General features: G+C 61.5%; 5 protein-coding genes across 5 annotated transcripts; 3 read left to right on the forward strand and 2 right to left on the reverse strand.

The window, feature by feature from the left end:
• Positions 1-5,677: 5,677 nt before the first annotated feature.
• Positions 5,678-5,966, reverse strand: A1Q1_04025 (uncharacterized protein; the record flags this gene model as incomplete). Its single annotated transcript, XM_014322402.1, has 2 exons — positions 5,678-5,850; positions 5,897-5,966. 2 exons carry the CDS (start codon positions 5,964-5,966, stop codon positions 5,678-5,680), a joined length of 243 nt encoding a protein of 80 aa, XP_014177877.1.
• A 2,260-nt stretch (positions 5,967-8,226) lies between these two features.
• A1Q1_04026 (uncharacterized protein) lies at positions 8,227-10,080 on the forward strand (the record flags this gene model as incomplete). The annotated part of the gene is made up of 4 exons (XM_014322403.1): positions 8,227-8,514; positions 8,570-8,660; positions 8,739-9,004; positions 9,139-10,080. The coding sequence occupies 4 exons, from the start codon at positions 8,227-8,229 to the stop codon at positions 10,078-10,080; spliced, it is 1,587 nt and encodes a 528-aa protein (XP_014177878.1).
• A 241-nt stretch (positions 10,081-10,321) lies between these two features.
• Positions 10,322-11,476, reverse strand: A1Q1_04027 (uncharacterized protein; the record flags this gene model as incomplete). The annotated part of the gene is made up of 1 exon (XM_014322404.1): positions 10,322-11,476. The coding sequence occupies one exon, from the start codon at positions 11,474-11,476 to the stop codon at positions 10,322-10,324; it is 1,155 nt and encodes a 384-aa protein (XP_014177879.1).
• Positions 11,477-13,820: 2,344 nt separating this feature from the next.
• Positions 13,821-15,481, forward strand: A1Q1_04028 (acetamidase; the record flags this gene model as incomplete). The annotated part of the gene is made up of 2 exons (XM_014322405.1): positions 13,821-14,757; positions 14,811-15,481. 2 exons carry the CDS (start codon positions 13,821-13,823, stop codon positions 15,479-15,481), a joined length of 1,608 nt encoding a protein of 535 aa, XP_014177880.1.
• A 1,633-nt stretch (positions 15,482-17,114) lies between these two features.
• Positions 17,115-19,615, forward strand: A1Q1_04029 (uncharacterized protein; the record flags this gene model as incomplete). The annotated part of the gene is made up of 2 exons (XM_014322406.1): positions 17,115-18,241; positions 18,388-19,615. The coding sequence occupies 2 exons, from the start codon at positions 17,115-17,117 to the stop codon at positions 19,613-19,615; spliced, it is 2,355 nt and encodes a 784-aa protein (XP_014177881.1).
• Between the last annotated feature and the right edge of the window lie 439 nt (positions 19,616-20,054).

A 20,054-nucleotide genomic window follows, 5' to 3' on the forward strand; every position in this document is an offset into this window, starting at 1 on the left:
GAGCCGCCTATCAGTTCCTGGGTGAGTTGTGCGCCGCTGTACGTCGAGCTGACAGCAGTGCACACTGATATTACGGAGCTCTATCGAATCAGGTGTGGGCTGATGATCATCGGGAGTAGATGGGGACTCAGTGCCACGGCGGGGTCGGTGGCGGCCACCGGGTGCCCACCGAGAGCCGGAGGTGAGCTGCGCGTCCTCTGCGGGTTAGCTGACTGCTATGTTCTTGGCGGACTTTCGTGATGCTGGGGTGAGCTACATAGGTCTTCGTCGAAGCTGACGGTCAGTGACACGGACTCACGACTATTTTACGACGGGTATCGAGTGTTCGAGCCAAGTGAAGAAGGTGAGCTAAGCTACGAACGTCAGACCATGAGCTGAGGACAGGCAACTCTATAGGCCCGCGCAGTCCCTCGAGAGAGGGTGAGCTGCTATGCTGTACATCCTGAAGCTGACTCTCAGTGCCGCGTATCCAAAAGGGCTGCGTTTGCGGTGGTCATTGAATGCCTATACCCTCTGAGGTGAGCTGACAACTTCACCTACTGAGCTAACTGCGGTCTGCTCGCTTGCGTCGAGGTCTCTCCGAAGGGGTGAGCTTCGCAGCTTGGGGATGGAAGCTAACGCTCAGTGCCGCTGGGCTTGGGGGCTGCAGTGTGCTCATTGCTTCGAGGTGAACTGCCAGCGTCTCCCAACGAGCTGACCGTAGTACACTCTCTTCTCCGGCCTGACTCGTCGAGGGTGAGCTTTGGCCAGTTCTCTGCGCAGCTGACCAGCAGCAAAGTGGCATCGCCTGGGCTGTGTGGATGTCGCGTGCCCACTTCCTCAAAGCACGTAGGCTGCAAGGTCCCTTCGCTAAGCCGAATACAGCTTGCTCTCTGTTCAGCGCAGTCTCTCGAAGGGCGGTGAGCTAACGTCAAGATACTTCGAAGCTGACGCTCAGTGCCACGCGCTCGCGGCTGGTTCGTGAGGGGCACAGAGAGGCAAATCCTCCCAGCAGGTGAGCTACCGAACAGATGAGCGGCAATGAGCTCACCACACAGTCTTAGCTACCCTCTGTCCTGCGCAGTCTATTGCTACAGGGGTCAGCTACTCCACTTCATACGCTGAGCTGACCACCAGCGCCACCACAGTCTTTCGCCGCTCCTTGTAGGATAGGAAGCCACCCAGCGCCTTGTCGCACTGCAGCTGAAGTGAGCTGCGAAGTGCGCCTCAGCAAGCTGATCACAGTTTACTCTACTAACTCCTCCCGCGCAATCCGTCTCTCCCGAAGAAGCATGGAGAGGTGAGCTGGCAAAGGCCTCCTCTATGAGCTGACCGCCAGAACCAGAGGCTTGACAGACTCTGTTTGTTCGGAGCTTTCGTATCGGCCGTCGGGTAGCGACTCAGAGGCAAGCTTCAGAACCACGTGTAAGCTGACATCCAGTTTGACTTTGCTCTGAGGAACTTAAGCTGTGTAATGACTGCATAGAAGCTAACCACAGGCAAATGATAATGAGCTGTGCCGTTCCCTTTGTTGAAGCTTGTTGCAGCTGACCACCAGGTCACACTTGCTTTCGCTGATCGCGGATTCTTGTGGCAGGTGAGCTGCGGACACTCAGCCATTGAGCTGACTACAGTTTACTCAGCGACTGCTCGGCTGTCCAGTGTTTCGGTGGGGTGAGCTACGCAGAGCTTCGTGTGTAGCTGACCCAGTGCCACAGGTTGCTCGTGACCGGTTCGCTGGGGTCATCGAGCACTAACGCACGTCATTGGGATGGTGAGCTGGAATCCTCACCACGCCGAGCTGGATACAGTCTTCTCTTTGTCTCGTGCAATGTCTTCAGAGCGGCCGAGCTCCGATACGAGATCGATAGAAGCTGACCACAGTACTAGCGCCACGAGTTGGCAGTGGCTGGGGCCGATTGATATCACCGGCTTTCGACTCAGGATGGCATCGCAGTCGTTGGGCGACACCGTGACCATGACGCCATGCAGCACGTCAACGAGGCCGATCACGAGGAGGCCCGTACAAACTGGCGGGTGGGATCAAGCTATAGCTTCCGGATGTGTCTCAGCTGACAGACAGTATTTTTTGCTGCAAGAGCCCCGGCTCGAAAGCGATACGGAGGCCCCCCCACAACACCAGGAAGGGCGATGAGGGTGTCAGAGTGCGCACGGGTGAGTTCCAAGCTATAGCGTCTTTGGGTCGACAGCTGACAGGCAGAGTCTCGCTCACCTGGGCGCCGAATGTTCAAGCCGGAGACGACAGCTGCTTAACCTGACCAGCTGCCACGACAGACTCACTCGTGCTCTGAACCCTGTGTGCTCCAACGCATGAGACGTGAGTCACAGCTCGAGGTCGAGTTCGTGGAGCTAACCGTCAGAGCAACCTTGCATGCCAGAGAGGCTTCAGAGGCATGGACTTGGCGGTGAGTCGCACCTGGCCCGCAGCTGTTGCACAGCTGACCGTCAGTGCCCAGAGAGCTCAAACGGGGTGGACAACGGGGGCTGAGTGGAAAGCCGGAGGGGTGAGTCACAGCTAAGCCCATCGTCTGGCAAGCTGACGCTCAGCAAGAGCAAGAGCCGTAGAGCGTCGAAAACGGAACCAGTCAAGACTGAGTGCAACTAGTGAGTCGGTAGCTGTGGCGACCCTCTGTGACAGCTGATCACCAGCCATTGACTGACATTGTGGCCGTTGGAGAGGCGCTTCCGTGAGAATGATTCTTTTATTGTGGGTTTCTGTGGGTTTCAGCTGGGCGAGGATCGCTATCGTAAGCTAACGAACAGCTTGTGTCTCGGAACAAATGTCCAAAGAGTAGTGCCCACAGCTCGCCCAGAGCTGACGGCCAGCGCCGCCACCAGCCGGCGAGTGACGGAGAGAGCTGTCGACTGTGATAACTGATAGGGAGGAAGGTTCGCTTGCGTATTCGGTGGTAAGCTGATAGCAGGCCATTGTTGGTTCTTCTGAGAACCATAGGTCGGAGAGGTGAACCACAGCTCTTGGCATAAGATCTTGAGCTAATGATCAGTATCTCCTGAGCGCGACTTGTACGATTGCAGTCTGACTGTCGAGGGAGGATGAGTCGAAAGCTGTCACATCCGTTCACGGCGAAGCTGACTTGCAGCCAGGCTAGGCGGTGACGGGCGCTGGGCAGTCTGTCGAAAGAGTGAGTCGTAGTTCACTGGGCCCTCACAGAGAACTGACTCACAGCGAATCCGTAGACGGTGCGACAGGAGCGGAGCGGTTAAAGTGTGAGTAGCGTTTGTCCAAGCTGATGCGCCCGATAACCCCCAAGCTGACCTTCAGACTCGGTCATGCTGGTGCGTGGCTCGATGACAGCTGGGTGCTCGAGTGAAGCTGGTCGCTGAGAGCGGTGAGACCAGTCGAAGGCTGCTGAACCTGCTATCGAGCTGCCGGTAAGCCTCAACGACAGCGACGCGGCCGAGTAACCCCCAGCATCTCGGAATCAAGCCTTGCAGAAAGTGGCCGGCGACTTTCTCGCAGCGCCATCCCAGGCGATGCACATTTGCCACGTTGGAGGTCAGCACGCGTTTCATCCCCCAAGCACTGCAAGCTGACACAGTTGTCGGGCAAGAACAGCGGTGCAGCAGTGCCACAGCGGCCGGCAGTCGCAAAGAGTCGCAACGAGTCTGCGCGACTGCGTTCTCGTCGAGCGCCAACGCTCTTGACAGGTCGACCGTGCAAGGGTGTCCATTCTTCTGCCTCTCGTTTGTCCGGGCCGACGGAACACCCCAGCCAAAGTGTGAGGACCTCGACGCACTAGAGGCGCTAGAGGCGTGCAGCACAGCCCCGCCATAAGCCTCCCGACGTGACGGAGGTGGACCCCAGGTACTCCCCGGCCACCGTGGTTCGTGCCTTTGCATGCGTCCCGTCGTCTATTGATCGGACGTGGCGCTGCTGCATGCCACTGGATGCCATCCCAGTTACCATAGGCAACTACAGGTAAACTGCAGAAGTGTTGCAGCTGCGGGGTCCTCCCGTGGGCCAAGGTACTGGGCCAGAGCTGCTCAGACGTCAGACGGCGCTGTTCCAAGTGAGTTCGGAACGCTGCGCCGCCTCTTGTCGTCCAAGGCGACACTGTACGATCGAGTGGCAGTCACATGCTCACCCATGACGGCCCAGATCCGTCACTGGAGCCGTCCCTTCTACACGAAGCACGGCTGCACGGCTGCACGGCTGCACTGCCATGTTCCATGTTTGGGAACTCATGGATACGGAGGCGATTCGGGAGTTCCAGAGGACTGGTCTCGTCATACGAAAAAGCAAGAGCGGTGCCACTCCGACTCCGCCTCTGCGTCCAGGCCTCTGCAGAGTTCGAATTCGGGGCTCGGCGCAAAGGTACGTCGGAGGTCAGGTCAGCAGACACTCAGCACGCACGTTCCCGGCCCTCCGCTGCTCCGCCGTGATCGATCGGCGAAGTACCAAAATCCAATACCGTTCCTATCGTTCCTTGCCAGGAGCACCGCATCGTTCCAGGCAACACTGCATCGTTTCATCCCTGCTCCTGCTGAAACGAGATCATGTGCGCGTTTCGGTCTCACGAGACGACAACTTCGCACTCTCCAAGCACAGATATGCACAGATATGCACAGTAGTCGGGTCAGCTGGTCAGTAACTCTTGTCAGCTGTCGAGTGCGTGAAACGAGGCAATGCAGACAAGTTGTGATGACAGGAAGGATGTGCCTGGGACAATCAGCCGAACGGAGCATGCCCGCCCACACGCGCCCACGTTTGATACGTTTGACGCACCGCCTCGGATCAACTTTCACACTGTGCTCATGGTGACAACCCAAGCCCCAGGCCGAGCGGAGGAGCGGAGCCAAGTCATGGCCAAGCCGGGCCAAGGTGGGATTCGGAGATGCCAATTGCGGAGCATGCGGAGCATTGCAGACCGAACTCGATTAGAACCAGAACGACTGGGTGATCAAAGCAGATCATGTTAGAGACGATATACAAAACATGGCGGACACGGACACTTGCCAGATCGCGCTAAGCACCAGCGGATGCGGGCGCCAACGCGTGCCAAGTCGGCTCGATCGGTTCCTGCACAGCGTGTGTATAGTAGTGTATAGTCGTATAGAGTCGAGTCGCTCGGTTCGGACCCGTACCATGTCACCAGACACAGCAACCCACTACACAAAGCACACTAGCAGATTGGCCGCTAGACACTGCGTGAGCGTTCCGTGAGCGAGCGTTCCGCCGCTAGTGTGATCTGCTCTGCTAGCTCTGCTAGAAACCCCGTAGCGTGCTTCGGGGATCCCGAGACTGGCCCTTTAGCGTGCGGGGTGTCAGTCTGTTAGTCTGTGGGTCTGTAGGTCTGTAGGTCTGTTAGGCTGCCAGTCCAGACGAGGCCGAAGGCCATCCCACCACTATACGCTACTCGATGCACACGCGTTCAGACAGCGTAGCGGCAAAGCGGGGCAAAGTGAGGCAGGATCCAGAATTAGAGTGGGGTACGTGCATCCGCACCTTTGCATCTCGGTACGCTCGGCGCGTGCGTGCGTAGTGAGCTTGCGCAGGCATCGCGGTTCCGTTGGCACTGAGCTGCTAGGTATCTTAGTAATGCGACCCACGCCCTGCGCGCCCTGCGGCAACTTCATTGGATTATTGGCACAATCAAGTGCATTGCATGCATAGCATGCACTCGGACACTTTACGCTCGGCCCATTACGAAGGGTCTCAACCTGGATTTTTGCCGGGGTCAATGCCGGATGCAGAGCTCCTTTGTGTGTCCCTGTGTCGCTTTCTCTGGGCGGCGTGGGTTTGCCCAGCACGCCCAGCCAAAGGAGAGCCGATATCCCGGGGTGGATCAGAGTTTTCCTGGCTGGTACCTGGCTGGTACCTGGGTGGACCTGACGTGTACCGCGTGCATCCCAGGCACAACACCCGGGCACGCACCGAGTCCCTTGTGCACTTTTCGCTTGCGATCGTCAAGATTCGAGCGTAGCGAGCCAGGAGCGAGCTCCATGGTGACTGTGCTTCAAGCAGACGAACGAGCAGACGAGAGCGGATCCTTGCTCGGTTCCCGCAACATCGTTGGGCCCGGTTACACCCAACCATCAGATCGAGGAATGGGCAGATCTTCTAAGTGTCTGGGCCTGCGCAGTCAATCTACCGATCCCGGCGCAGGTGCGCAGACTCATTGTCACAACTGCCGCGCTTCCCCGCAGCCATCTGACCACAGCCGCAGCGCCGCAGCCTTACGCATTTCGTGCTTACGGGAGCGCAGGCAGATCTTCAACCTCTCGATACTTAGCTTCCCGGGCGCCGGATCTGCAGATCTGCACATCGACGTATAGCGGCAACGGCAGCGTTGTGGCCACAGCGTATTGGCCGCCAGCAGGTCAGCTCCGCTGTTGGGGCCGGCGCCGAGTCCGCCGAGATGCGAGATGCGAAGGATTTGAGTGCGGAGCGGATCCGGAGATGTGCGAGTTGGACGAGAAGACGAGGGGGGATTGGGCAGGCCGTCGGGCGACAAAGATGGGTGCATGGGCAGGTGTATCTGGCGTGGGCGCGTGGGCACGCGGACGGCGACTAAACCGTCGGCCATCTGCGCCTGGTGTCAGTGGTGCCGCACCCAACCGCACCCACACGTCGACCCGCACCGCGCACCGTCTGCGCAGAGTGTAAGCGACGGAAGCGAGGTTCGTGATTTCTGGGCGCCACGCAGTCCGCCAGAGGCCAGAGGCATGTGGAGTGGCCCCCTCCAATCCCTGAGCCGAGTCTCCCTGGATGACCTGGATGACTACGGCCAAGCCCTTTGGCTCACCCTTGGGCTGCCAAGCGGCGCAAAGTCAATCCGGCCCGGAGACTCTGCTCAGACGACTGCCATCACGCGTGCTTGCATGCGGAGCCACTTTCACCTCCCGAGCGAGCGACAGAGCGAGCCAGCCGACCAGATCTGCCGGCCCACGATGGCTCATACACACCACCACTGCTACCATGCACCATGCATGCACACGTCCTGACCACTCCTGACGCCACCCGCGCAGCTCGCCGAGCAACAAGCCCACTCACTGGGGGTTGACTGGAGCCGCCGGCCGACGTCGCTTGCTGCTCCGTGGTTCGCTAATGCTTCATCGGGGTCGTGGATGCGTTCCGTAGTCCGTAGTAGCACCGTAGTCAAGAGACGTCGCGAAACGAAGCAAGTGGAGCACACCGCTACGCCCGTTCCGAATGCATTTGTGCATTCGTTTCTGACATTCCTCACTGACAGCCGGCTCGCCCGCGCCCCTCGTCCTGCATCTGATGTCTCTCCCCCGCGAACCCCGCGGCACGCAGGCGAGCGCTTGCTTGCTGCTGGGCGTGCTGTATTTTGCAGCATGACGCATGCTTCGTGGTATGCTCCGGCGCTCGTGCGGGGCGTGCGGCGAGGGCGATGGGGTCCAGGCGTCGGCGTCCGCCGCGGTGGTCCGCACACAAGACGGTGCTGATGGAATCGGAATCCGAATATCTGCCACGGTTGCTTGCTGATTCGAGCACATAGAGACGGACAGGTTTGTCTACCTGCGTGACATGGTCCCCTTGCTCGATACGTGCCGCGGAGCTGTGTAAGCAGGAGTGCAGGAGTGCGGTTGTGCGGGCTGTTCTCGGCAAGAACCGATGGTGAAGCGAAAAGATGTACCGGCCCTGAGCAATGCAGGATCAGCCGTACGCACTTTCGCCGTTTCCCCTGGATGCCCCCTGTCCCTGTCCCTGCGCCTGACCGGGCGGGCCGGGTCCGTGTGCGTATCGTATATTATCCCCGGCTGCTTACGCCCAGCAGCGGATCCAGCGGAAAGAGGATATACAGCATCCCTCCCAACACCGAACCTAACTTGGGACTAGTCTGCCTGAAGTACCCATCTGCCTGTGCTAGCCTGTGCTCTGAGCTCCCCCCCGCGCCATTAAAAATCCACTGCCTGTCAAAACGGACCATCATTGTCCCGGCCACTGCTCTCTACCTGCCCCCATCGGTGACTTTTCAATCCCAGCCCACCACTGCCCCCCTCCCCCGCTTTACCCCTCAACACTCACCGCCGGCCACCGACGACATCCCATTACAAAGACACAAGACAACACTATATCACTCCAAAGACCATCATCTCGGTTCCACTTTTCTCCTCCTTCGACACCACCTTTCACTTCCACACTTTCATACACCATGTCCTCCCGTGCTTGTCTCAGGTGTATCTCCAAGAAGAGGAAGGTGAGTTACAACCCTGCTCTGGACTGGAGCCGCAAGCGATATGGCCACAACCATCATCGCATCGCCATCAGCTTTGCGTTCATCACGACGGACAACAGTGGCAACAAAGACCCATGCTAACGCTCAGTGCGACCACAAGCGCCCCTCGTGCGGCCTCTGCTCCAAGCTCAACCTCGGGTGCGAGTACCCCCCTCCGCAGGCGCGGCGCGGCCCCGTCGCCGGCCTAGGCAAGAAGGCCGAGGCGCGCGTGCAGCAGTGCGAGAACGCGCTGTGGTGGGTGCTCGCGATCCCCGACGTCGCCGAGCTCGTCAGGCGCCACGCCGACAATGTGAGTTAACACCCCTCGCGCATCTCCGGATACGTCCATGCGTGTTCTATTCCAGTCCCAGTCGTGGGCCACAAGTCACCGCACCGCGCCGCACTGCAATGCCGCAGGCTCGAAATGGGCTCGAAACAGGGCGGTGCTTTCCCCCTGTGCGTCTGGTCTGCCGAGCACAAGTTACGCAAGTTACGCATGCGTATTCTGCTGCATTGCACTGCATCTGAGTGCAGGCAGAGCCAGCCTGCGCAGTAAGCAAAGCAAGCAGACAGCGTGGGCCATTAGGTCGTCCGGTTCGCCGCATGAATTTGCCGCAGACGTCGGTGCCTGGGTCCAAAAGGCAGAAGCGCCGCACGGAAAACCCGGCCCATCCCCGGGTTCTCCGATCGGACTTTGCCACGGTCTCCTACTGGCTGCAGCCTACGTGCTTGGCCACCGGCGCCCGCCGGCCCCACCCTGGGTCTTGGGTTCGGGCATCGGCCATGTGCCATGGTCAATGGTCCGTTGCGCGTTGCGCGTTGCGTGTGCGTCGCAACCACTTGATGCGGATGCGTGGCGACTAGGTTCCTGTGGCATGCATGGACACTCACTCACTCCGGCACCGAAATTAGAAACTCGGCTGACAGACCACAGACCCCGCTACCCAAAGCGCCCACTGCCAAGCTGGAGCGCATCACGCGCGCAGACTGGTGGGACGCGCACGGCATCCGGACCGGAGGCGACGTGCTCTCGTTCCTGGACAGTGTGCGCGAGATCGAGGAGGACGAGGCCAACGAAGGTGCCAATGAGAGCGACTATGCGCCGAGCGTCGCGCCAAGCGTCGCGCCGAGTGTCGCGCCGAGCATGTCCCAGTCCGAGCGCCGGACCAGCCTCGCCTCCCTCGTCTCGGGCGGGAGTCGCGACTCCCTCCCCCGGTCCGAGCACCGGGAGCACCGGAACGAGTCGCGCGCCGAGTCTGGTGCAGACATGCGCGAGATGCGCGAGCGCGACATGCACGTCGAAACCAAGCGTGAGCCGCGCGAGCCGCGCGAGTCGCTCCCGCCCCTCTCCCCCGTCTCCCCGCGTTCAAGGGAGTACGCCTACGAGCGCGAGGAGGAGTACAGACACCTGAAGCGGCCGTCCTCGTTTGCGCGCTCCCCGCCCAGCGACCCGCACCACTATGCGCACCACTCCCCCCCGCCTGCCTACTCTGCCAGCTTTAGGCCACACACGCCCAAGCGCGCCAGGAGCACCAGGGAGGAGGAGGAGATGCCCCGCGCCCTGCCGCCTCCGCCGCCTCCGCACCACCACGCTCATTCCGAGCGCCTGGAGAGGATCGAGCGGATCGAGCGTCTGGAGAGGATGGAGAGGATGGAGCGCATGGAGAGGATGGAGCGTCACGAACGCGCCGAGCGTGCCGAGCGCCACGAACGCGCCGAACGCGCCGAGCACGAGCGCGCCGTAGAGAGGGAAAGGGCAGCCGAGCGCCCCATGGAAGTTCGCAAGCCTGCACTCTGGAATCTCATCGCGGCCGCCGATCGCGATGACTGGCGCGGACTCAAGAGGCAGCGGACCGAGGTCACTTCGCTCTGGTGAACGTCAACGCGCACGCGCTGGTCGCGGGAAGCGGTAGCGGTTGGGATGTAGACACACAGTTGTGTTTTTAGGATATTGCTTTGCTTTTATGTATCACTTTGCATCATACTATATTCTTGCACTGGGCGTCGTTTCTCGTGCGACTGTTAAGGAGGGTCGCATTATTTACATGGATGCTTTATTGGCTCTAGGAAATATTCTACACAGAGGTGATCTAACTGATTGGCACGAGGACGGAAAGCTACACCCGCGTCGCGCTCGGGAACGCCTGTAGAGCCCTCCCTGCCCCCTTATCGTCGTTCATGGCCCAGACGACCTTGGCAAGCCTGCCCCCGAGCTCGCCCTCAAGCCATCCCTTGAACACGCCCAGGACCGTCCCCAGGTCGTTTCCGAACACGCCACACCCCCACGCTCCCAGCACGATTGTCTCGGCCCCATGCTCCAGCGCGAGCGCGAGGATGCGGCCGGCGCGTTCCTTCAGAATCCCCTCCAGATTGCTCGCGGCCGAGGGGAGGTTTTGGCGCAGCGCCGTCGCGTTGGGTGCGGGCGAGGTTAGGATGTCGACCATGTACGGGCGCGGGAGGAGGGCGTTGCCGCTCGTCGTGCTCGTCGTGCTCTGCGTTGGCGTTCGAGAGCTTGAGCCTGCGCCGTTCGCGGCGTTCGCTGGACTTGATCCGCTGGTTGACGCTCCGGCGGCTCCTGCGGAGCCTCCGCTCGCGCTCTTCCTATCCGCGTCCCGGAACACGGGCACGTCGGGCGAGTACACCATGCGATGGGAGTAGCGTAGGTTCTCGGCGCCGCGGGCCTTGTGCGCGGCGTAAAAGTCGGGAGCGCACAGCAGAGAAGAGTAAAGACCAGAGACGCGGCAGACGTCTTCCTCCTGCGCCTTGGCGCCCGTCAGGTATCCCCCGCCGACGTGCCGCGCCGAGGCAAAGTTGAGCACGCAGACACGGCCATTTGATGGTGCGCTTGTGCATGCGCTGGAGCTGGCACCAGAAGTTGATGTGGATGTGCGATGACCAGCGAGCCTCTGCGCCGCGGCCATGGAGCTCTCACTTGAGACTTCAAAGGTTGTTGTTGTGGTGTGCGGCAGCGCGCGCTGCTTGGTGAGGATCCGCTCCGTGTCGTCCACGGTGTAGCTGCGCGTCAGGCGCTTGCACCGCGCCACGTACGCTTGCAGGTCGACGTGCACGTTGCCCACGTCGTAGCCGCGTTTTGTGAGGCGGCCATTCTCCTCGGCCAGCGCGCGGTTGGAGGCGCGGCGGGGGCTGTCCTTGGCCAGCTTCTCGGGCGGGCGTTGAGGGCTGGGATTGCGCGGCTTGGCTTTGTGATCGTTGCGGTCTGCGCGGGCGTTGGGACGGGTCTCGGAGGGAGGTGGCCGAGGTGCTCCAAACATGTCGTCGATGCGTAATTGGGTCATCCGCTGAGATGGAAGAGTGAAGGTGGGTTGAAGGAAGGTGAGATGGAGGAAGATCAGAAGCAGGTGGAGGTTGAGTCACGAGCGATCTGCGATCGGTGGACCGTGCGCTCGGACCCGAGATAACGCCCCAGTCGAGTCAGATGTCTTCCTTGTTCGTTGCGACTCATGCATCTTCTTTGTATCTCATCTTCCAGTCTCTTCGACCTCACGGCGCCAACAACTGAGCGGTGCTTGCAATCGATAACTTGGCAGCAAGAAATCCCGGAAAGGTTGTGGACTGCGGGGCTCCAGCTTCCTAACCGTCACCTGCCCGCTGACGATCAGTCGTGCATTCTGCACACGCGACCTGCGGAGCAACGTCTGCTCGCCCGCTCGTGCTCGTGTGCTCTTGCTCACGTTGTGCTGTACATAGTTCTACCGCATCCCCACTCTGACCTTTCTGCGGCATACACGGCGGACTGACCTTAGGACTCGTAACGGCGAATGCCCACGCCACGCTCGAGCTCGCCGGCCGCCCCAACAGCGCCGGCATTTGACCTCCAATGAGGTCAAATAGAGGTCAAATAGATATGTTCCGAAAAGGATACGCCGGGGCCGAGCGTGCTTCCAGATGTGCGGCTTGCTCGCTTAGCTCGTCAAGCACGAGGTGCCTCGCACCTCGGCGTCTACTTGAGACGTCGTCTACAAGCTCTGACTGTCCTTCAGCCTCATGAGGCTGGCAGCCTGCGGCGGGTAGTGCTCCGCATACATGGCGTGCAAGACACTCTAACCTTGTCCAGCTCGCGTGAGACAGGAATGCACAACCTCCCTCGAGCTATGTTTTGATCCGCTCGGTGAGGAGCCAGAGACTACCCCAGCGTAGAGACAGCCATCTGCACCCCCGGCGGAATGCTCAACCCATGCTGCGCCCGTCCCCCGTCCACAGATGCTATGTCTCAGTGATCGCGTCTTGGCTCTCTTGTGCCATTCACTCAGAAAGAAGGTCCGGGACTTCCGAAACGCGTCCGGGGTGCGTCCGGGCCGCCTTTTCTGCGGCGTTCAAAAGAAAACCTCAACGGAGACCCCGCACCGGCGACCTGTCCATCGTGACATCAGCCCGGACCATTGTTAGAACACGGGCACGGGATAGGTATGATGTGCCTCGGCAGAAATAGATAATTGCCAGGGAAAGAACCGAACAAGAAGGCTGCGGATGTGAGAACTACTGAGGGTCGAGGGTACTCACTCAACTCTCCTCCTGCTCTTGACCCTGGTCAGGTGTTCCTTCCAGCATGCCGGCGCAACCCGCCTGATCGCAAGGCGTACCGAGTACACCGAGAAAGACCTGCCTGGCCGGCACATCAGTCCCCTCCTTCTCAGCCTTGTCACATCCCCTACTGACGGTCTGGTGGAGTCACGGCCCTGCCGACGCCGTGGACGCCGCAACGGCTCCGCTTTCTGCGTCACCATGGCACTGAATCTAGTTTAGAACAGATTGCTCCGAGCAAGGGCGGGGAAATGTCAGGCGGCGTGCAGTTTATACGCGTAGGTAGGTAGGTAGGTAGGTACGTGCGCTGACGGCGCCGGGCAACCCCGACCCTGGGAACCGAGGAGCGGGGAGCATAGTGCACGACGAATGCCGCGGCGCAGCACGCGTGGGCCACCTTGGACGGGACACTGTGCTCCGCACGGCGTCCTGGGGTGGTCCTGTGGGGTTTCTATTCCTGGCGCTTTCTATTTAGAACCCCGACCTCCGTCGCTCTGCTCATGTCTGGCGTCTCGCGGAGTTCACATCTCACGCCGTCGGGCACCGCTCAGGATACGACGCGGTGGGTTCGGTGCGCGGTGTATTGATGTCCCATGCTCGCGTGGCCCGATACGACTTGCAGATGTCGCCGAAAGCAAGATCTGGAAGAGCGGGTGAACCAAACGATCGAAAGCGGACAAGGAGACCACCTCCGTCGATGATACCGATTTGTGAAGATGCCGTCCTCCGAACGCCACGCGGCGCCAGAACCTCGGACTAACCCGATAACTTGCTGACACGATTGCCCACCGTCTTACTGGGTGCTCATGCCGCGATTGCATTGCGAGATCTCGTACTTGTGCAGATCAGCAGCCGGAGACGACCGGTGGGCCCGCGGCCCAGGTACGTAACCGCAGTCAGCTCGCTGAGCTTGTCCAATGTGGGCACGCACTATCATGTGGGCATGTAGAGAATCGCGGACATGGTGGAGCGGGAATGCGCATATTACATCTCCGGCGGACACTCTATATACCTGGTGCTCGGCTGCGCTGAAACGTTTCCCCGCACACTACTTTCATTATCACCCAACTCACCATGACAGTGGCCAAGACCTGGGAGACAGTCCGTGACGCGAAGCAGGCGGAGCGCGAGAAACGCATTCCCGCCGAGTGGAGGCTCAAGGAGCTGCCCAAGGGCACCAACGTGATGGACGTGCCGCGCACGTGCGGCATCCTCTCCGACCGCGAGATCGAGATCACTGAGTCCTGCGCCAAGGACCTCGTCCAGGCCATGGTCGACAAGAAGTACACCTCTGAGGAGGTGACGACTGCGTTCTGCAAGCGCGCCGCGATCGCGCAGCAGCTGACGAACTGCCTGACGGAGATCTTCTTCGACGAGGGCATTGCCGCCGCCCGCGCCATCGACGAGGAGTACGCGCGCACCGGCAAGCCGCGGGGTATGCTGCACGGTCTCCCGATCTCGCTCAAGGACAACATCGGTTACATCGGGTACGACAGCAGTGTCGGCTTCGTCAACCAGTGCGGCAACCCCGCGACCGAGGACGCCGACAGCGTTGTGTCGCTGCGCCGCGCCGGTGCCGTCTTCTACTGCAAGACCAACGTGCCCACCGCCATGCTCATGGCTGACTCGTACAACAATGTCTGGGGCCACACCGGCAACCCGTACAACACCGAGTTCGGTGCCGGCGGCTCGTCGGGCGGCGAGGGCGCTCTGCTCGCTCTCCGCGGCTCTCCCCTCGGCATCGGCAGCGACATTGGCGGGTCCATCCGTATCCCCGCCGCGATCTGTGGCATCTACGGCCTGAAGCCGGCCTATGGCCGTTTCAGCTCTCACGGTGCGCGCTCCGGCCAGCCAGGCCAGGAGACGATCAAGGCTGTGAACGGCCCGATGAGCCCCGACTTTAGCTCGCTCGAGCTCTTCACCCGCGCCATCCTCGAGGACAAGCAGTGGGAGCGCGACCCGTGGACGTGGCCCATCCCCTTCCGCGAGGAGAAGCTGCCCGAGAAGCTTTGTTTCGGCATCATCATGGACGACGGGATCACGCGGCCCACGCCGTGCGTCAAGCGTGTGCTCGAGGAGCAGGCGCGCGCCCGCGCGCCCTCATCGCCGCCGGACACGAGGTGCTCGAGTACGTGCCGTACGACGTTGCGACCGGACGCGCGACGACGTGGGCGCTGCTGCTCGGCGACGGCGGCTTCCTCATGCGCAAGCAGGTCGTTGACGCTCCCATCCCCGAGCCGTGGCCCAAGGACTTGGAGATGTTCGAGGAGCGCTACCTGGCGCTCAAGGACACGCCGCCAACAATCACGCAGCTGTGGGAGCGCCAGCTGAACCGCTCCAACTACCTGCGCAAGTTCATGGAGGACTGGGACGCGACCCGCAAGCGCACCGGCACCGGCCGGCCGATCGACTGCGTCATTGGCGGCGTGTACCCGGCCCCCGCTAGCCCCAAGCTCGACTTTGTCATCGGCGCCAACTACACCATGCTCTGGAACGTGGCCGACTTCTGCGGCGTCGCGTACCGTGCTGGCTTCTCGCGCGCCGACGACGAGATCAAGCAGATGCCGACCGACTGGCGCAATGCCGACGAGGAGAGGCTCTGGAAGCAGTACGACACGAAGCGTCTCGAGGGCATGCCGGTCGGCCTCCAGCTGCTCCTGCCCAGGCACCACGAGGAGAAGGCGCTCAAGCTGACTGGCGTCGCGATCGATGCGCTGAACAAGGCTCAGAAGTAAACAATAATGAAAAGCCAGAATAGCATTCATAGGAGTGAGAGAAGCAAGGTTGTACGTATGAATATGCCATGAAATGCAGCACAACGTCATGATGCGTATAGGCGAGGGTGGATGTGATTTCCCCACGGACCGCACCGTGCGTGCGAGATTACCGAGCGAATGTTTATGAATGCGCCCAAGCCGAGTTTCCCGACCGCCGACGGAGCCCCAGACCAGCATAGCAGCGGTGATCGGTCGCAAAGGCTGTGGGAATCTCGTCATCGCCATCATCGTTGCATTCAACGGTGCAGGATTACAGTTTGCTCTCCGCGCGGAGGACTGCGCGGACTCACCCTGGCCCACTCCATCCTCGGAGCGTGACAACGGTGACACGGTGATACGCTGGGACAACTTAGCTTACTGTGTTTGTTTTGAAGAACTGGACGATCGGTAGCGCTCTCCGCCGCCTCCGCCCCCGCCCACCAGCCCGCGCCATCTGGCTGGGCATGTGAAGAACCCCGGCATCGTGAGCCGGCCTGAGGAACATGAGGGGGCTCGCTAAAAGCGCGCGCAAACGCCTGGTCTCAGCCCAACCAGCCCGGACAGCCTGGGCAGCCCAGAGGGCAAGGGGCATTCCGCCGCCCTCTTGGCACTGAGCCTAGGATGCTAGGACGCTGATCATAAAACAAGTGGCGTGCGTCAGAACCGGCACATGCACGATCGATGCTAGGTGTGTGCTAGGTGTGCTCGCCAAAGACGGTCTAGCGGCTGGATATACGCCGATGTTTTGTGCTTAGACCGCTGGGGTAGCCGGGGGTGGTGTGCACAGGCCGTGTCCCCCGCTCCTCTCCACTACTGAGAAAGACCGACAAACGCCAGCAAGCCATCACAACCTTGCGAGCTACAAGCTCGGACGTGCTATCTAGTGGTCTGGTGGCCCCAGACTCCCCACTACCGACACCCCAGACGATCGTGCGGGGGGCGCTTGTTCCCCCGCCCCCTCTTCCCCCGTGGCGGCTTTGGAGGCGGGGGAGGCGTGATGGGTGACGAGCGCGATGTGAAGCAGACGAGGTCTGCGCGTGTAATGCGAGAGAGAGAGAGAGAGAGAGCATGCGAGACGCGTGGGGTATCACCCTATCACCCTTAGTCCCCCACCCGCGATACGCGCAATTGACCGTTTTTCGCCTGCTCGACAGAGTTTTGGAACAGGCGGGCGTCGCCATCACTGCTTGTGTGCAGCGCCGTCGACGCCATTGTAGATTATGCTTTCAGCGGAACAATGGACGAGCGGCGCAGAGGTGGTCCGCGCGGCGGTGAGCGGAGAGGAGGGGGGATGCATGCGAAGAAGGGCTGCGAGGTGCGAGAGAGTCTTGCCGAGGGGTGCCGGGGCCGGAGCATCTTGAAGAAGAGAGGGGGGAGACAGGGGCTCGGCTATTTCCAGTGCGCACGCTACCCGGCTATGTGCAGGCTATTCCATCCACCCGCTCTTACGGCGCGGGTCGTTTGGTCCACTGCTGCAAGCAGGTGTTCGGTGCATGCTTGCCTCGCTCGGCACTCAACGCATTGCACTCTTGCACAACACCCTCCTAGTCGCACCACATCCTCTCCACCGTGCGACACCTCTCGCTCTCCGAAAAGCCAGCGCGGCACGACAATGACGATCGGCCGCGGGCACGACCTCCCGCACGCCGGGCCAAGCCACCTCGGCTTCGCCCCGCGTCTCCCAGAACGAGTGGAACGCGCCGCAGAGCGAGCAGAACGCGCAGAGCGAGAGCGTCATGACCGCTTCGACAATCCCGATCGCGCGCATCCGACACACTCGGCTTCGGCGCCGGGCTCGGCCTCGGCTTCCTCGCCTGCCTCCTCTGCCAGCGCCGCCATGCACCGCCGTCCGACGAACCCGAGCTATGGCGCACCGTTATCTGCCCTCTTACCGCTGCTGCAGCGAGGGGGGAGGAACGGTCACGCCGGACACTCACATACGACCTTTGCCTCGCACGCACACACGCACAACGGACACCGCGAGATGAACCCCTACGCCCGCCCGATCACGCACCCGCGACATCCGAGCGCAACTGCGTCGGCGACACCAGCATCCCCAGCAGGCCCCTCCATCTCGGCGGGCGGGACGCCCACCGCCTCTGGCTCGGCATCGGGTTCGCGGCCCGTCCAGCGCTCGCGCAATGGGTGCTACACCTGCCGCAAGCGCAAGGTCAAGTGTGACGAGCGCACGCCCATCTGCATCAAATGCGAGTACAGCGGAAGGGGGTGCGAGTGGCCGCCCGAAGACCCCGTGATAAGGCGCAAGAACAGGCCACGCAAGATGAAGCTTCACCTCGTGTCGGACTCGAAGCCGGCCTCCTCTCCGCCAGCAGCACCTCCCGCCCCACCGCCGCCGTTGACAGAGGATGCGAAGCGGACGTTGCGCGTGCCGATCCACGCCTTGCAAGCTTTCGCAGCGACGTTGCCGAAACTCCCCCGAGATCGGGGGTACGACACGGGTCCGGCCGGGATCGCGGGGACCATGACGGGCATGCAAGGCTTGAAAGGGCTGAAGGGGATGGGGGAGAGGATGATGCCGCGACGACTGAGGGCGGGGTTGATGACGGACGCGGCCTTTCTCGCCCCGTACTTTCCGCAGGTTGACGAGAGGCTCATCTTCCGCCACTTTGTGCACCACACTGCGCCGCTCGGGCTCGCGAGGGACGATCCAGATCCGAAACGCACCTGGAACCCGTGGGTCAGCTTGCTTGCGCCGCTGGCGTTTGTCCATCTCCCGGGGTGAGTTGACCGAGGCTCCGAGGCGGAGCCGAGGCATGATGCTGAGGATGCGGCCGATCGGCCGGCGAGGACTAGTCCGAGGGCCGAAGTGAAGCTTTGGTCCGAGGCACGGATGAGACACAGGGGCAGCCGCACTGACACCACAGGGAATCGCCAGCCGGCGACGCGCTGCGTGCAGCCCTCCTTGCTATCGGATCAGTACACCTGCACTACCTCTCCGACCCGCTCGACTCGTTAGGCGCGGGCAAGATCATAGCACTCGCGCGGCCAACAATCCTAGGCCTCGTTCGTTCCTCCCTCAACACATCCTCGACTCCACCATCCGGCGTGGAGCTCGACCTCATTCTCGGGTCTCTGCTCGGTCTCTGTGTCGCCAGTGCCCTCTCCGCAGACTCAGCATGGTCCCCACTGCTTCGGGACGTTGTCGGTCTCCTCACCGACCTGGGCGGTGCCGCCCACCTATTGTCAACAGCGCCGAAGGACCAGCTGAGCATCCGGCGATTCGTGCTCGAACAGCTAGCCGTGCGCGACGTCCTCGGGTGCATGGCCGAGATAGCAGGGAGTGGGGAGCCGATGCTTCTAAAGGCGGGGCGGGACCGGGCATTTGCAGCCGTCTTCTTTGATGCAGCGGCATGGAGTGCGACCGACGAGGAGTGGGAGAGCGTCGAGCGCGGTTTCGGTGTGTCGCGGACGCTCGTCGATCTCATCGCCAAGACGAGCACGCTCGTTGCGCATGTCCGCGGCGGCCAGGCTGAGTCACCGACGGCGGAGCGGCCGGGGAGTCGAGATTCTGCTGCCGGTGCAGGGGCGGGCGTCGGCTCTGGAGTCGGGGAAAAGCCGGACGGGGCCAAGGACGGTGCTCAGAGTGGAGGGGGCGGCGAGGAGAGCCTCGAAGCGGAAGCGGACAGTCTCATGGCCGAGCTCAAGGTCTGGGACGAGAGCGCCAAGTTCTCCCCCTGGCACCAGCGCACGGCGTACGGCAACGCCGCACACCGACATGCCCTCACGATCCGCCTGATCCGCGACGTGTTCAACTGTCCCGCCTCCGACCGCCGAGTCCAAGCCGCCGCGAAGGCAGTCCTCGAACTCGCCGTCGAGGCAGTCAGCACGTTCGGGAGCGTGGTGTGGCTCGCGTGGCCCGTCGTGCTCGCCGGATGCCAGCTGGCGCGCACAGATCCCGCTCGCGAGGTCGTCATGAATCTGCTGGGCAACACGAGCCGGCGCGCTTGTTTTGACCTAGACGCGGCGAGGGAGCTGGTCGTGGCCCATTGGAGGCGGTGCGATGCCGAGGCGCTCGCTGCCGTCGCTGCTGCTGCCGGCGCGGGTGCGTCGGGCACGGCCGGTGAGAACGGGAAGAAGGCGGCGCAGGCATAATGGGGTGAAGGTGCATAGAATATTTAACGACTTCACGTTGTATAAACGTTTACCCTCTTGTAATGCAACGATTGCTTGCAGATTGCAGATCGCGATAAGCAGTTATCGGAGCGCCGTGCCGGGCGTGCCGAGGGCCGCGCTGAGGGCCGCGTTCCTCGTGCCTTGTGCTCGGAGCCAACCATGTTGTCAGCAGGTTCGATTCGCGTCGCGGTCATGCGCCGTCAACACTCCGCTCGAACCGGAATTGCGCATTGCGCGTTATGCACATGCATGCACGCAGGTGCTAGGCTGCAGGGCGCAGGGTGCAGCGCGAGTGCCTAAATTGTCCATCTGGCTATGTCTATGTCACAGTGTTCTCTGTTTCTACGCTGTAGAAGTATATCCGTGTACTGGTCTCTATGTAATGAGAGGTCGTATGTCGTCGAGCGCGCCGCGCAGT

Source organism: Trichosporon asahii (genome assembly GCF_000293215.1).
Source record: "Trichosporon asahii var. asahii CBS 2479 unplaced genomic scaffold scaffold00070, whole genome shotgun sequence".
Classification (NCBI taxonomy): domain Eukaryota; kingdom Fungi; phylum Basidiomycota; class Tremellomycetes; order Trichosporonales; family Trichosporonaceae; genus Trichosporon; species Trichosporon asahii.